The sequence below is a fragment of the Lathamus discolor genome, chromosome 1, assembly GCF_037157495.1.
Source record: "Lathamus discolor isolate bLatDis1 chromosome 1, bLatDis1.hap1, whole genome shotgun sequence".
Taxonomy (NCBI): Eukaryota; Metazoa; Chordata; class Aves; order Psittaciformes; family Psittacidae; genus Lathamus; species Lathamus discolor.
The window spans coordinates 136,673,541-136,689,687 of NC_088884.1; the positions used below are offsets into that span (position 1 = coordinate 136,673,541).

Sequence of the window (16,147 nt, forward strand, 5' to 3'; positions counted from 1 at the left end):
ATTTATTGCTCCCACGGGAGCTATAAAGACAAAAGCAGTCATGTTTCGCAGCTCTCAGACATCATCATAACAAGTACCAAAGAAAAATAAAAGGGCAACTTCTTATTAGCTGCACTTGCAACAAATGAGACTAGGGATCACACTTGGTGGAAAAGCTGGGTGCAGATGCTGGGTGCTGTCCCATGTCCCGCCAGGCCCTTCAGCCTCCTCTATAGCTTCTGTTCCCAGCCCTGTTGCTGACCATACCCTCTGCTTCAAGGCCTGCCCCCATGACATCACTTCGTTCCCATGTCGATATCCTATTCCAGCAGGCTGTTGGGCAAAAGACATCGCTCTGCCCCCCCAGATATGGGTTACTTGATTCCTGCCAGAGGGGATGGTGGGATGGTGGGAGCTAAGGTCGCTCCTGGGCGTCTCCCCCTCAGCTCGCTGTTGAGATCTGCAGAACTGTTCGGAAAACACCATCTTGGAGACCCTCACACAGCTATCACGTCAACCTGCTGGTTGGTATCAACCCCAGTTTAAGAGTTAGGAGGGAATGAAGGCAAGTGGCAGACAGGTTAGCAGAGTGACAGCAAAATCTTTATTTTCTTAGAAAACTAAAGGTAAGGTGAATATTAAATAGGAAGCTGCACACTGCCTATCTTGGGCACTGAATGAGCTGGTGGAAAGCCCGCACTTCACACTTTGTGGGAGAAAATAAAGATTAGAAAGAAGAAGCAAAACAAACCTGATGCATTATAATGTCAATTTAACTAAATTTCTAAGTGTTAACTGCTGGACTTTGAAACCCTACAATACTTTTACTGCAAGTTAGGGTACATACAACTTCCAGCAGCGCTCACATCACACTGGCTTGAGTTCCCCCGTGCTAGGTTCAGGCCAAGCTGGTTGTAGTGGTCTTCTGAGATGTGTTAGAGCAAACTGTTGCACCATTCCCCTTTCCCAAAATTTTCAACATGAAACATTTACTTTGAGATAAAAAGAAATCTGGTGATGACAGTAACTGTCTCAACGGTATTGCTTGTATGTGATGACATTTCTCCCCCAGCAAAGCAATGCCTTCCCAGACTGCTGCAGGTATGTTGATGCCCACCTGTTACAGGACGGGGATGATCTCCCAAGAGGGTGACAGGATCTTTTCCTCCCAGATCTTCTAGGTTGTAAAAGACCAGGTGGGACTGTAGAAGCAAGCTAGACCCAGTGAACTGAAGTAGAGGAACAGCAGCTTCTGGAGCTCACCTCAGCAGATTTTAGGGTAAGAAGAGGCAGCCCCCTCAGCCAGGTCCTCCATAAGGTCCCTTGGGAGGTGGCCATGAGGACCACAAGCCTTGGGCCCTCGGGTCTCCCCTGCCTGGAAGGTAAGGGGACTGCTACCTGGGTAAGCAGCTGCACTGTGGGCGTGCTGGGCACTCCCTCTGCCACAGGCCCTGCAGCTGGTCCCAGCTGTAGGGCAGTGCCCACACCAGGCCCTTTTCATCCCACCTCAGACCTGCTTATGCATGAAACCTCTACTCCAAGATGAGCAAGCAGCGAGGGTGCCACTGTGCTGGGGCTTCACCTCTCTCCCCCTCTCCAGCAATCAGGCTGCTTGGGTTATTCACACTGCAGCAGAAATCCGAAGTGGGTCTATTGCTTTCTGATTAGAAGCAGATCAGGAAAGTGAAATTGGAGAGACGAAGCTCCGAGGTTATTGATCAAATATGAGAAATTTAGGGATTGTTCAGGGAATTATATATTGAAAGTCTTGCAACAGTTTCGGGGGCTGAAGTCAAAAGTGTAGATTGGGTTAGTGGGAGATCCACCCAAGGAAAAGGGGCGAGTGGGGAATAACGCAGTATGCAAAAGGCCCTTGTGATCTGCTCATGTGCTTTTCTGCCAGGACTGCAGCAACTAGTGAAAAAGTTACAAAGAGGCTCATTTGGTACTCACCAGCTCCAGTTCCACTGCACTCTGCACCAGCCCCCTGCAAGGAGCCCAGGAGTGACAGCCCAAGGCAGAGGCAGAATGGATGGGGCATCAGCACAGGCTGCAGAGCCCTTCAGAGCCCTTCGGCACCCTTCAGCCTGGCTTGGCCTGACCCCACGAGCAGGCTTGATCTGCTCACTGGGCCTGGCCAGGGCGCCTAAATCAAATCAACACCGAGAAGACTGGATAAGGTCCTGCCGCCTGAGGGGATTCATAAATAAATAAACCCAGATTTCTGATCAACATCACCCCAGAAAACATAAGTGGAGTTTCAGCCTGATGAAGGGTGGTGTGTGCAGCAGCCCCTGGATGGGAAAGACTCAGGTAGCACTAGCCGGGGCAGCCGCGCCGGGCAGCAGAGCGGGGGGGTTCCCGGGGCGCAGCCCTCGTCCCTCGCCCGCTGCCAGCCCTGGGCCAGGGGCAGCCGGTGTCGCTGGCCGAGCAGCCGGGGGAAAGCTGTCGGCAGGGCGAGGGCGGGCACTGGCTACGGCTGGCAGCGAGCACAAAGCTGCCGGGCTCCGAAAAGCGGCTTCATTTGCATTCCGGAGCGGGATCCCCGTCCCCCTCCCTCGCCCCCCGGCCGGCCCGAGTCACAGGGGAGCAGCAAACGTACTCAGGTTAGTAGCCGATGGCGTTTATTTCTAGTCTTTTCGGAGGTCTGACACACACACTGATGTTTTCACCGTACAAAGGACTGCGAAGAAACGCACCCTGCCCAGCCAGCCCACCTTCGCTGCTCGGACCAGGCTGGTACTTGGGGTGGAAGGGGGAGGAGAAGAAAAAAACCCCAATTCTCGTCTGATCTCATTTATTTAAATAAATATAAATATAAATTTTATATAAAACTATTCACGAACAAACCGCCGTCCCAAACACAAACGACTGATCTTTACTTCTGCTTTCATTTTCGTTCAGAAGTCCGTCCAGGAGGTTCTCAGCCCTACAGGTTTTTGTTTGCTTTTCAGGTTTTTAACGTCTCGTCTTTCTGTTCCAAATACTTTATTTTTAACTGTTCTCCTTTAACTTGCCTGGGGCAGGCGGGGGGGAGGCGCCCCGGGCCGTGCGAGTCCAGTCCCGAGGTACGTGTTAGGAAGAGCAGGTGCCCGCTCCTGGGGTTACTTAAATAACGTTTTAGTTGAACTCTCAGGACTAAAACATTTACATTCAAAAAAATATATATTTGCATCTCTCTCTCTCTAAGACTGCAAAGGGATGTAAAGGAGCCTCTCGGCTGGGAGGGCCAGCCCGCTCCCGGGCGGCGGGCTGCTGTCACCAGTCCGGGGGCTCCAGGTGAGCCGCGGTGCCTCCACCTGCTCCGGGCTGGGACCCAGCAACGGCAGCGGAGCTCCGGGCCGGGCTCATAACGGGGAGATCTCTTTATCCTCGGTTGCCGATGAGGGGGACAGAGATTCTTCGTCCTCAGACCTGGGGTAATGCCCCTGGCTTGTGCTGCACTTGCAGCCCCCGTGCGAGTTTCGCTGGGTACCTTTGCCTTCTTTCTTGTGCTTCACCCTCCGGTTTTGGAACCAGATTTTCACTTGCTTCTCTGACAGGTTCAGGTAGGTGGCTATCTCGATCCTCCGCAGCCGGGACAGGTACATGTTGGAGGAGAATTCCCTCTCCAGCTCCAAGAGCTGGGTGCTGGTGAAAGCTGTCCTCATCCTTTTTCCATTTTGAATTTGGCTGGAATCGGACGCTCCTGCATGGGAGAAAAGCACGAACTTCAGTGGGATGGGGGAAAGGAGGGGGAAAAGAAGACAGAGAGAAAAGATACGGTCCCGCAGCTCTCTGCTCCGGGGCAGCCGCTCTCCCAGGGGGAATCCCTCCTCCCGCTGCCCTCCCGTCCCCGGCGGCCGCAGGGCTCCTACCCATGCCGAGGCAGTGAAACCTCCGGGGATCGCTGACGCTGTAGGCGGTGGCGGCGCAGGCAGGTGGGTGATGCGCCGGGTGCCCCAGGGCGGCGGCGGGCCCGGAGGCGGCGGGCGGCGGGTGCTGCTGCGGGTGGTGAGCGTGGCCGGCCCGCGGGCAGCACTGGGCCTCGCTGGCGGCGGCGGCGGGGAACTGGCTCTTGATGAGTGGGACGGCCCCGGCGGCGGCGGCGGCGGCGGCGGCAGGGCGGGAGGAGTGCAGGTGCGAGGTGACACAGAGAGGGCAGACGCAGAAAGCGCCGCTCTTGCGGGACGGGCAGCCCGGGCCCGACACCGACATAACGAGGGGGGAAGGCATGCTGAGAGGGATGAAGAAGTCCTGGCTGTGGTGATGTTCAGGCAGGGACGGAGCCGGCCTCGAGGAGTCTTTGATGATTAAGGAGTCGACATAGAAAGAGCGGGACATTTCGGAGGGCTCCCGCCGCAGCCGGGGAGGCTCTCTCCCGAAGCCGGGCTTTTCCTGCTTGGCCAAGTTGCCACTGAAGTCCTGGCGAGGCGAGAAGGTGCTTATGTTTGAGAGCTGAACAAAAGGGTCCCTGGAGAGGGCTGGTCTTAAAGTCCCCCCGCCTGGATCCCCTGTGCCGGGGTTTTATATCAACTATTTAAACACGTGATGGCTGAAAGCCTCGCAGATCTAAATCTCCCCGGCTTCCCAGGCCGGCAAGAGAGACTGCCGGGGGGCGGGGGGTTAGGGGGACAAGGCCGGGGTGGGGGGGGCAAAAGTGTGCGTGCTCGCTCGCTGCCCGATGACTTCAGTCCCTCGCCTCCGCCCCGGATAAATTATAGGAGCAGGGAAGCCGGGGAGGGGGGGCTGCCCGGGCTGCGCAGCGGCCCCGACACACGTCCTGCTCGCTGGCACATCCCCCTGTCAACACACCCAGAGGGGGTGTGTAAAATCAGTCGGGGAGGTTCTGCTCTGGGCTTCCCCCGCAGGGAGGGAAGGAGAGAGGGGAGCAGGTGATGCGCTGAAACAAGCGGCTCAACGTCGCCCGCCCTCCCATCTCCCCTCGTAAACTGTCATCCGAAGAGCCATGACTCCCGCGGCCCAACACCTTTCACAAGCCCGGTCCCCACCTTGCGCGCGGGACTCCTTCAGGAAGCCCTTTCGGCACCAGAAAGGCAGCAATACCGACATAGATATAAAGTTAAAGATCGCGCGGGTGCGTGTCTGTGCACACACATGTGCACCGCGTGGGGTTTGGTGGTGGGCTTTTTTTCCTCCTCGCCCTTTTCACCCCCAGTGAATCTTGCCAAATTGGCAATTACTCCAACGGACAAAGCCTTCAAATATCTGGACACTTCTCAGCCAAACGGTATCAAAACGGAAAACTTCCAAGTGAGCTCCCCCGACTGCTTCAGGACCGCAGCGCACAGCGCTAATGAAAGAGAACGTGTCGGGGGGGTGGGGGGTGGTGTGTTCTTTGATCTCCACCAAGTCTGCTGAAGCAAACAGTCAAAGTAAAATTGGATAAACAGTTAAATACGGTCGGTGGCTCCGAAGCATTTCAGATTGCATTAAAAAGCCAAGGTGTTCACAGCATATTACACGATTTTCCAATGACCTGTTTTATGGGAGTTTAAGAAGAGACCATTAATGGAAGGGCGATCGCCCTCTCGTTTGGCAGATGCGAAGCGGCGTTTAAAACGGACTGCGGATCTCATCCCGCTTGAACCGGGAAAGGGAAGTGACAATTGTGCTCTAAAGCAGAAAACACAGACTACGCCTGATTAGCAGGGGCTGAGCAGAGGCCGGGGAGTGAATGAATAGCCGTAACGTCCCTAGAGGCGGTTATCGGGCCCCAGAGCCGAGCCGGGCTCCGGACATCCCACCAGCCCTCCCTCACACCCACTCGCCTTCTGTGAAACTCCAGCAAAGTAAAACTGGTGCTGAAGACGGTGCTGCCTCGCCCCCGGGACCAACGAGGCTCAGCAGTATAAGTCGAGCCTTAAGAAGGGCCAGTTCTCGCCTGCTGTCCCGCTCTCCAGCCCTGCTTGCCTCCCCTCACCATCTCCACGACCAAACACGATGCAACAGTGGTTTTAGGGACACTCCGCACTCGGCGATCTGAGGATTTATGGGTGGCAATTAAAGTTTTATGAATTGCAGCTGAGGCTGGTTATGGAGCTATTTGAATGTGATTAGAATTCAATTAGAAAGTGTTTACCGGCCGGCGGGGCTCCGGAGTGTAAACAGGCAGCTATTCCAGCAATGCGATAATCCCGCGTCTTGTGACAACAATTAGGGACGCGCGGGGTTTAGGCGGGTCGGCTCCGACCTCACTACTTTCCCCCAAACTGCTGCTGACGGCTCAGCCCAGGCCTCGGAGCGGCCAGGCCCAGGAGCCCCGGGCAGCGGCAGGGCCAGCACCGCTATCCGAGCCTCCGCCGGGGAGCTGAAGAGCACGGTCCCGGGAGTACCCTGGGGTCTGCCTTCAGAGCACCGAGGGCCTGCGAGGTTTTCATCACGGGCACAGGGCACAGGGCACAGGGCACAGGCACGGGATTCTGCCTGTCTCTCCCCGTTTAAAACACAGTTCATCTGGAGGAGATTTGAATTAATCTCGCTGTTTTCTTCTCCTTTTTTCTTTTCTTTCAGAGAGGCTAATCTGGAAAAGAATAATAAAAAAACTCGCTGACCTCAGTAGAGAAAACTGTCTGCAGTGATAGAGTGGATCTGGGGAGGGGGCTGTCGTAAGGGAAAGCAGACAGAGCAGGAGTCGGATCAAAATTGCAATTTGTAATTGTTATAATAAACCAAACGCAGTGATAAAAGAGAGTAGAGGGAAAAAAAAAACCAAGGAAGAAAAAAACCCCAATCCCACAAAGGAAAACCCACCCCTGAAAGCCAGAGCAAGAAAAGAAGTCATTTGAAAGCAAAGATATCCCAAACCAGGCGGAATGATGCAAGGCGTGCGCCCACATCACATCGGCCTCGTTACATTTTTATTTTTCAATAATTCTGTCCGATAAAATTTCATTGTCCATTAAGTAATCCCCGAAATGAGAGCTCTTATGAGCCTATAATGAGCTCTAATTGCTACGACTGGGAGAGCCACGTGGAAGGATTTAGAAGGTATTAAGCAGTTGGGTACAGAGCACAGGCTGTTACCTAGCCATTACTTTCATAATTCAAGGAGAAAATTAGTCCTTTTAAGGGAAAATCCTTTGATTCCCTTCATTCTGCTCGGGGTGACAGAGTATAGCTTTGTCTGCCTTTAGTTCAAGACAGTGTAACAAATGAGAATGTAACGAAATTGCCCCCTTTTGAAAGTGGAGCAGTTCAAAAAGAACATCAGAGCCGCTCCCCTGGTCCGCCGAGAGCAGGACTGGGTGCTGGTCCCTCTTTTCTTCCAGATGTCTCCAACACCTTTATGTAGAAGAGATTCACGGCTTAAATGACAAAGGCAACTCTTTCTCTTCCCTCCCCCAGCCCCAGCAGCTCCCGGCAGAAGAAAAAGCCATGCCCGCCCGGAGAGAGCGCCGGCTCCCAGGCGTGCATCCCAGTGGAGTTCACGGGAGAAGGTGCCTCTCTGCAAGGCGCCGCAGCCCGAGGACACGTTTCGACCCGCACAACCACCCCAAAACAACCCGCAAAGCCACCTGTGCGGGGCAGCCGTGGCCGCAAGCACCACAGCGGGGTGACAGGCGGCGGCGCTGGGCGGGATGGGCCGGGCTGGGCCAGGTCGCGGGGGAGAAAGCTGTGCTCGAAATAGAGCCCTACGCGGGTAAGCGAGGGGCTGCGGGCCTCTGCGCTGTAACAGCATTTATTTCCTAATCTAACATCGATTTGCTATTAGTTTCCAAAGCGATCGGCCATCTCGAAGTTGTGAAGGCAAGCAAAAGACAGGATTTGCCCCCAGCTCCCATTAAGGAGGTCATTATAAAAGCGTGAACAAGTCTATTAATGTTTTATTGAAAGCGCATCGTTAACTTGTATCCATCCTTTTCTGAAAGTGGCATTGTGATATTGCTGTCTGTGGTACATCTTACCCAATATAGCCCGAGATTTCTCCTTTATCTGTAACCAAGCAACACTTTCTGAATACCAAAAATTGAAAAGAACCGCTTAGTCTTCAAGAAAGTCCTCAATAATAGTGGAAAAGAACAAAGATCCAGGAGACAACAAAATGCCACAGGGGTGACTTTTCATGAGCAATTATCTCTCATTAATCAGAAGAACAGCTGCAATATTAATTTTCTCTCTTTCTTCCTCTCTTTTCACAGTCCCCAACATTTGAATAATCATAAATTTTGATTTCATGGAGCAGCTACATTGCCAGCGACTTCAAGACACAAGCTACCTACGCAGGGCGCACGCTTTGCACAGAGCTCCCATTTTAAGGCTGCCAAAGAATAAAATGAAGAGAAGAAAAGGGAGGAAAAGTTTGGGTTGGGCTGCCTTTTCCCCCCTCCGCCCCGAGCCCGGACTGAAGCGGCAGCCCGGTCCCTGCAGCCCCGCCGCCTCCGTCTCTGCGGTAAGAAGCGGGGGAGCGCACCGAGTGTCTGCGCAGCCTTAAAGCGTGGGAGTTTCAACAACCTCGCTGTCCATTTAACTTCCAAACATGAAGCCAAGCGTTGTAGATCTGTCCAAAGAGACAATCTTTGGGCGTAACAAGCATTGTGAGACATCAAAAGGCCCTGGCGTTATATGCACTAAGAAGCGCATTCAGCAAGAAGGGTGCAATGCCGTTCTTTTCAGGGGCTCAGCCGCTGATTATTTAACAAGCGGCGAGAACCCCCCCGCTCCTCCGAAGATAAGGATGTAACATTAAAACTCGCCTTTTGGGATTTCAAAGAATCTCATTAAGGGCAGGGGAGGGCGGCCGCCGCGCTGGGGATGGGAGCTGTGCCCGGGGAGGGGAGCGTGCAGTGCCGCCTACCCGGCCCCGGGGGAGCACAGGAGAGGCCGAGACCCCACCACCCTCAAACCATGCCGGGCACCCGCGTTTCCCTCCCCGGCCCCTGCAGGCAGAGGCGCGGGACCTCTCTTTCGCCGGAGACGGGCAGCGGCCTGCGGGCTCAGCCAAGGGCTAGCAGGCTGACTGCAGGCTGAGGAGGGGGGAGCCTGCTTCTTCCCATTGCCTGCAGATGCAGGTCTCGGGTGCACTTCCCTTCCGTGGGAGATCTCCTTTGCCCGCGGGGCTGGTCATAAATCACCTCACTCGACTGGGCACGGCACACCCCCACCGTACCCCTCAGAAAATCGGTTCGTTTCCGAGGAAAGGGGCTGATGGGGGTTAGTGGTGGCTGGCTGAGAGACTCGCAGAACCTCACCACACAGAGGCAGGACAGGTCCTGGCTCCTCTTCCCCAGGGGCTGCCGAAATCCTCTTGCCCCAGACACCCGCTACTCCCTCCCAGGTGTCTGCAGGCCTTACTCTTCTATTTTATCGGGAGTGGGAACTTCCATTACTCGCTTTGCACTTTTCACAATTCACTTTGCAATTCATGTTCTTCCTAAGTGAATCAGGTCTGTGCTTAAAACACGTTGGTGTAAACCTTAGCTCTCTCTCTGTTAACCCTCTTAGAAAGACTGCTAGCTCCTTGATGGGTTCCATTCAGTGCCTGGGTGCAAAAGCAGCTTCTTGTTTGTGCCTTCTCAGCATACTGAAGTCTACAAGTGGCTTTGCTCACCGTTTTTCCTACAAGAGATCATGTGGAGGAGCCAGAAGAGGAAATCCACAGTGAGATTACTGTTATCCACAGTCTTGCCTGGTATTTCTCTGAGCCTGGCTTTGCTGTGGCCCTAGTACTCTTCAGATATGGGCAACATCAGCCCAGACACACCAAGCAGGCCCTGGTTTCATTAACAACCTTTGTTTAGAGCTCTAGCAGCTAAATTTGTTAGCTGCTGCAGATGATATGAGAGGGAAAGCTGTGATGGTGTATCTTTACAGGGGATAAAGCTAAACCTCTGCAACAGCCTCAGTGGAGGTTTACAGTGGGAGGTGGAGCTGAAACCCTGAGCTCAGGTGAATCAGAACAAGGATTCAGGATACTGTCATGGCCTCTGGAACACGCCAACCACGACCACTTTTGGTTTTACATGGATGTATCATGAATCAATATGAGAGCGACACTTTGTAGTAATATAGGCCCCAATCCAGCAAAGAACATGGACCCTCATGAGAAGACTTAGAGAAAGGAGACATGATTGTTGCTTATAACAGTGAGGTAAATATCCACAAGAGAGAAGAGTTATTCCATCTAAAGAAGAGTATCACCACAACAGGAGGTGGATATACTCTGGCCAGGAGAAATGTAGCCTAGGGGAAAAAAAGGAAAACAACCTCTGAGAGAAATGAAGTTCTGAAACTCATTGTGGGACTTACCAATGGAAATATGAAATGGAAATAGTTTTAAGAGAAAACTCAACAAACTTCTGCCTGTGCCTGAAGTTACGGGACTCTTTTCTGGACTGAAGACACATGCAAAGACTGCTTAATATCCATTTTGACATAGTACTGACTTAAAATTAAGTTGTGGATTATTTGAGGGAATGTATTTTCTAAGAAAGATACTGGATTGAAATTCCTAGAAACTAAAGTCCATAGAGTAGCTAGAGCATGGCTGGAAGCAGCAGTCCAGTGTCTTCCCTGTCCTTTATCCTGTACCTTCTATCTTCATTGCCTGGTTAGTGTTCTGGATACGAACTAGTTTTCAGGGTGCTTATTTCCCTTTTTATATTTGCAGTTAAGATAATGGAAGACAAAAGCCACATGTGCTAAAACGGTGAATTTTTTTTTTCAGAATAAACCTCGGTCTAATTTTGATACAATCTGGAAACCTCTATAAGAAATAAATCTACCATCTCATTTCTTCAGTTCTCTTTTCACAACATAGTCTTAGCTTTGTCCAAGCAGCCATGAAAACGTAAAAACAGATCTCTAATACCTGTGGCTGGAAGCAGCCTTTTACAATTTAATCCTTTTATATGTATTTGTATCCTCAATTTAAAATAAAGCCAAAAGTTTCAGGAAGCAGAGTCTCAGTGGAGTACAGGCTAGAGGTACCCCACCTTTCACTTTGCTGGGAAGAAAAGCGCATCTTTAAGAAGCACACAATATGAGCATGTCAAAATGCAACCAAAGTGAAGATTTTTATTAAAGCAATAAAGTTTTGCATAGCCTGCTTCTTATTATTTATAATTAATACATTGCTGAAGCTTGTATTTGAAACTTTCTCTTTGAAAAAAAAACATAGAAATTAAATAATTTCATGTTTTACAATCTTCTGTAAGTATATTAGTTCAAAGATGATTTAGTCTGCTATAGGATTGAGGCTATGCCAAAAACTTTTGGAAAAAGAATGACAGAAGTCCTGAAAATTAGTTTGTAGGGTTCAGAGCACTATTCTAGTGAAAAGTAAAGACACTAAAATGGAAAAAAACCCACTACAGTATGAAGCTTCTGAAGAAGGAAGTATTGGAACCTAAACGGCCAGAAGATGTAACCAGGAAGGTATAAGTCACAATTTTAAAGTGCAGACAAAATATAATTACTATCATACACTGACCAGATGGAAAACCATCAGACAAGAAGGAGTCCAGTGCCTGAAGAGCAGTTCAGACTCAAGTGTCTCCACTTTAGCAGTCTGGGTTCTCTCTGTTACACTGCAGCTGAGCCAAAGACGAATACTCCTATTAAATCACCTATACCTACAGAATACAATTAACACTACAGTGTATAAGAGGCATGACTCTCTGTACCTTCAGACACACTGCGACACACTTGTTAGAAATCAGAAGATGGAAAGGTCTGGGTAAAATTCTACTCTCATCCAGAGCTATATGAAAGAGTTACTCCACAGCTATTCTGAATGGTGTAGTGGGAGTAGAATTTGGCCTGTTGTTTTCAAAGGTTAGTTAAACAAAATATGACCCTATTCAGGCTAGGGGAACAAAAGACGTCAGCTCATTCTCCTGAGCTGCATAAGGTCTTTCAAGGGTATCAAAGAAATAAAAATAAAAGCCAAGATCACACTTCCTAGGTGCACACATAGAAACAACACTTGTACGTTAAGGTATCACCCAATGGGAAAACCCCTGGGAGTGTCCCAATAAGAGTCTGGCCAGAAATTGACCCACTGTGGGAAAGGTGTATAGGTCCAGACAATCAATTTTGTCCAAGGTTCTAGAGCAAGATAGTTGTGGAAATGGGATTTGACCCGAAGTCTTCTGTCTTTCAGCATCAGTAAATAACAGTGCTTCATAAGGGATCTTGCAGAATTGCAAAGAACCTGCTGAATCTGAATCTACTTTAATAACTCCTTGGGCAAAAGAGGCCCAATGCAGCTTCCCTGTTCCTTTGTGGGTAAGAGTTTATACAGGTTATTCTCCTGCTTGCAAGTACATTCTGGTACAAGGAGTCCACTGTGTACAAATAGATCAGTTACCGAAACATCACTGATTTCACTTATGGTTACTCTAGTCCCTTGGAGGAGAGAAAACAACTCTATACCAATGTCTTAACCAAGCTGCAATAGGATTTACAAATGTAATCACAAAGTGCCTTTGAATCATGTGTGCAATTCTTTCCTCTCCTGCTTCCTCACACATGCATCAACTGTAGCATTCATATGGTGATAGGATAAAGCACAGATTTTCACTCTGTTACATCACAGGACAAGGTAGGACAAGACTACCACAAATGAACTCAAGGAACTGGATCCTGAAGAAAGGCCATTCTTTTCCAGCATCTTGCTTTGAAAGGGAATCAAGTTTCTTTTCCGGTTGCAGATTATTACCATCTCTCATGCTTTACCACAGAGGTTGGAATTGTTATTTGTTCTTTACTTTCCTTGAGGACCTCATGCTCTAGGAGTGTAGCATATTCCACTATAAGTGCTTTTGTCAAATTTAAACAAGTTCTAGAACAAGAGCACCTATTTTTTTTTTCATGCTTTGTGGACCATGTCTCATGCTATCAGAGAGAAAAAATACCTCCTTGGAAGCAGAAAAGATGCTATTTTAAAGATGTTCAAAAGCAAATAAAATTGTCATATCTGAAAGAGACAGGTACTAGAAGTTTCCCTCTGCTTATATGCAGTAGGAATGAACATGTTAGCATGTCCAAATACTAATGACTGTTCAAGTGTTCAGAGGAAATCTCAATTGTTCATGTTTTGATAATTTTAAATGAAAGACATCCTTCCCTGTTCTCTTTAGATCAACATTTGTCACAGTAATTAGTGAGGAAGTAATTATAATGTAATTTGTCAGAATAATCTGACAAGCAAAGAATTATGTTCTCAAACCTAAAGGAATACATAGTTCTATTTTTCCAACAGATTGGGTACATGTGGGTGGCATAGCAGAGGGTATTTGCCTTTAAGCAGGATAAAAACTTTGGCACTTTCTATTCTCAAGCAAAAATGGACAGAGGCATTGTCTAATTCTCTAGAATATGTTACATGAAGGCATTTTATCTTAAGAACAGAGTAGTAAATCTGATTTTAGCACTTTCTTCATGAAAACTACATCTTTAATAGTGACTTAGAGATTTGCAGTTCAGTTACAGTAGTTAAGTAGCCACTGTTTTTTTAAGACAGTGAGTAAACAACTTGGTCATTCTGTCATATTTGCCAAGAGAAAAATAACTGTCCTCAAAATAAACTATGAGATGAGGCATCAAAAGATGGAGAAACAAAGAAACAAGAAAACATAAAGACATTAAATTAAAATCCCTGCTGAGGTTCAGGGTGGTATGATTGTTCTCTCCAACAGCAGCTACAAGAGCCCCACATTTATCATTGGCTTTTTTGTTTGGTTTGGGTTCTTTTGTTTGTTTGGTTTGGTTTTTTTAGGGAAGAAATTGACCACAGCTTTACCCAACCAACAGCATCTGTATCTCGAACAGATACAGCACAGGCTTCAGCCTACAGTACTCCTTGATACTCCTTTTCAGCACTTCCAACAGATACTGTGATCTTCTGAAGAAAGGCTCAATATCGGCCATTTTCAGAATGCCTTAAACCCCTAGAATTTGCTGTTACATTTGTCTGTTTATATGGCTTTGTTTATGTTTTATTTTAGTGGACTTCATGCTTTTGTACTTGCGGCATTGAAAACCCTCATTGATTTCATTGCTACATCTGTCTCAAATGAAATGAAAACCAGAGACGTTTTGTGTCTTTCTGTTTAATTGATGTGATTATGAAACAAACAAACAACAAACCAGCAAGGATTCTGCTGCATTAGATTCTCATATTGACGAGAAAGGAAGAAACAAGTGACCGTACATATTTCCTATGTCAATGTGACCTACAAGAAAAAAATCTCAAGGTCATGCCTAAAAACAGCCAAGAGTTATGTGGGACACAAGTACATCTATAAGTTGAGTATATCACAAATTCTTTCTGGATTAGGAGATTCTGCCTTCTGTAACGTGTTGTCATGTGGTCTTTGAAAGAGCAGGAGTATCCAACTGCACCCATCCTGTTTCGGCAGACTTGAAACTGTGAGGACTCTGCTCTTCTCCATATTCTTCTTTTGCAGGAGGCAAAAGAGAAGGAAAGGGAACAGGAATAAAGAGCTGCAGAAAAAGAAATGGGACAATGATTTAATGTCCCCTTTAGATTACAGTGTACAGTCCTTACAAAGTAACCCAGAAGACAGTGAATACGTCAGTCAAACCTGTGCACGGCACCAGTTCTCCACGGAACCGCTTGCTACAGCAAGCAAATTCACTGGGAAGGGCACTCCCACCTGCAGTAACACCACAGTGCTCCTCAAGCTGGACTTCAGGCCTCTCCTCTTTCATTTAAAGAGACCAAGGGGTTTAAAAATACAGTCAGCATGAGTCTGGCATTACTCTCATTGTTCCCAGAGAAAGGACAACACACTGTAAAGAGGAGAGGTGTGCCACCATTTCGGGTCAGAGCACACACCAAAACAGTCACAAGCAAATGCTGCAATGTGAAGGCATGGATTCAGGAGTGCATGGCTGGTGGGGAGTCTGGCACACAACTAAGGTGACAGCAGTGGAGAAGGAGCAACTAGTCATGTGGTACTCCTTGAAACACAGGAGAGGTCCATGCCAAGACCTTCTTCAGTGTGAGGGGGGATGCCAGCTGCATGAAACAGGGAGTTTACTTGGTGCGTTTGAGGGTGACCTTCAGTACTGCTGGCACCAGTACTGAAGATGTTACTGCGAACGACAGAGAGACTCGGAATACTCAAGATTAAGGCAGTTAATTTCTGCCTGCAAAACAAGACTCTAACAGTGCCATGTGAGATGATGGAAATGTTACTTAAATTGAATTTTTCATGGGTGGCTGCTGGCTGCATGTACTTCAGTTTTGGTGCCTGTCCCAGAAGACCAATATGCTGAAGTACCTTGCACTCCCCACTGCAGAGGTACTACAGAACATGTACTGGAACATCATGGGCATCTCAGCCTAGAAACTGAGCACTTTGTTTCCTGTCTCTCACAGCCCTTTGTTAAGGACTACCACACACTGAACAGCAGACCATGGAGCAGGCATTTGTTAAGCAAGTGACATACACCTAATGCAATAAACTAGTTGAGGGACTCTCTTTCTCCTTATCTCAAAGCCATAAAGTGAGCTATCCAAGCTTGTCATGCTGTGCAGCACAGGGACCTCAGATCTCAAATGGGATAGCTGGCCCTGCAGCACTGCTACAAGGGCCGAGTGTGATGTAGGTAAGCTCACCCTTCAATGCTACCGTGAAACAGCCAGCTGAAAACAGGTTACCAAATTCACCCTGTAAAGGGAGCTACCATAAGGAGGCCGATAGCTTCAGGATAGCTTCACTGAAATGGGTGTGCTTATTCTTGCTTTTTTCCAGTACTAAATGTGGTCCATTTTCTCAATTTCAGGATAGTAGACAGAAGCAATGAGTCATTAGTCCTGCTAAATCAAATTTCTACATGTGAGACACATGCAAAAACAGTAACTAGGTAAAAAAACCCCATGCATAAGTATACTAGTATGAAAGCAAACTATTACTCAAAGGAATTCTGTGTTATTCTGTAGAATTGTTACTTGAGAAATGAAACCTGTTGCAAGTAGCTCATGATGGAAATACTGTCACACTTTTCCAGCATGACAGTAAAAGATACTGCTTTTTTCCTTTACGGCAAAGACAGTGTCTTGGACAGTCTCACAACCACACTGCTTCTACCCTGGTTTTGCATAGAGCAGTAAGCACCATCACATTTTTGTGTACATTTTATTCCTGAGAAATACATCGTGAGTCTCTTTATGAGTAACAGAGATTAAGCAGCAATA

At 48.4% G+C, this 16,147-nt stretch overlaps 1 protein-coding gene across 1 annotated transcript; it reads right to left on the reverse strand.

Annotated features, from left to right (window-relative positions):
* Positions 1 to 2,702: 2,702 nt before the first annotated feature.
* Positions 2,703 to 4,576, reverse strand: GSX2 (GS homeobox 2). The gene is made up of 2 exons (XM_065665270.1): positions 3,837 to 4,576; positions 2,703 to 3,667 (listed from the first exon to the last, which is right to left on the reverse strand). The coding sequence occupies exons 1-2, from the start codon at positions 4,300 to 4,302 to the stop codon at positions 3,327 to 3,329; spliced, it is 807 nt and encodes a 268-aa protein (XP_065521342.1). The 5' UTR covers positions 4,303 to 4,576; the 3' UTR covers positions 2,703 to 3,326.
* Between the last annotated feature and the right edge of the window lie 11,571 nt (positions 4,577 to 16,147).

Coding starts and splice junctions, on each gene's coding strand:
- GSX2 (XM_065665270.1), bottom strand. CDS start 4,302: ATGTCCCGCTCTTTCTATGTCGACTCCTTAATCATCAAAGACTCCTCG. Junction 3,668..3,836: donor GTTTCACTGCCTCGGCATGG/GTAGGAGCCCTG, acceptor TCTCCCATGCAG/GAGCGTCCGATTCCAGCCAA.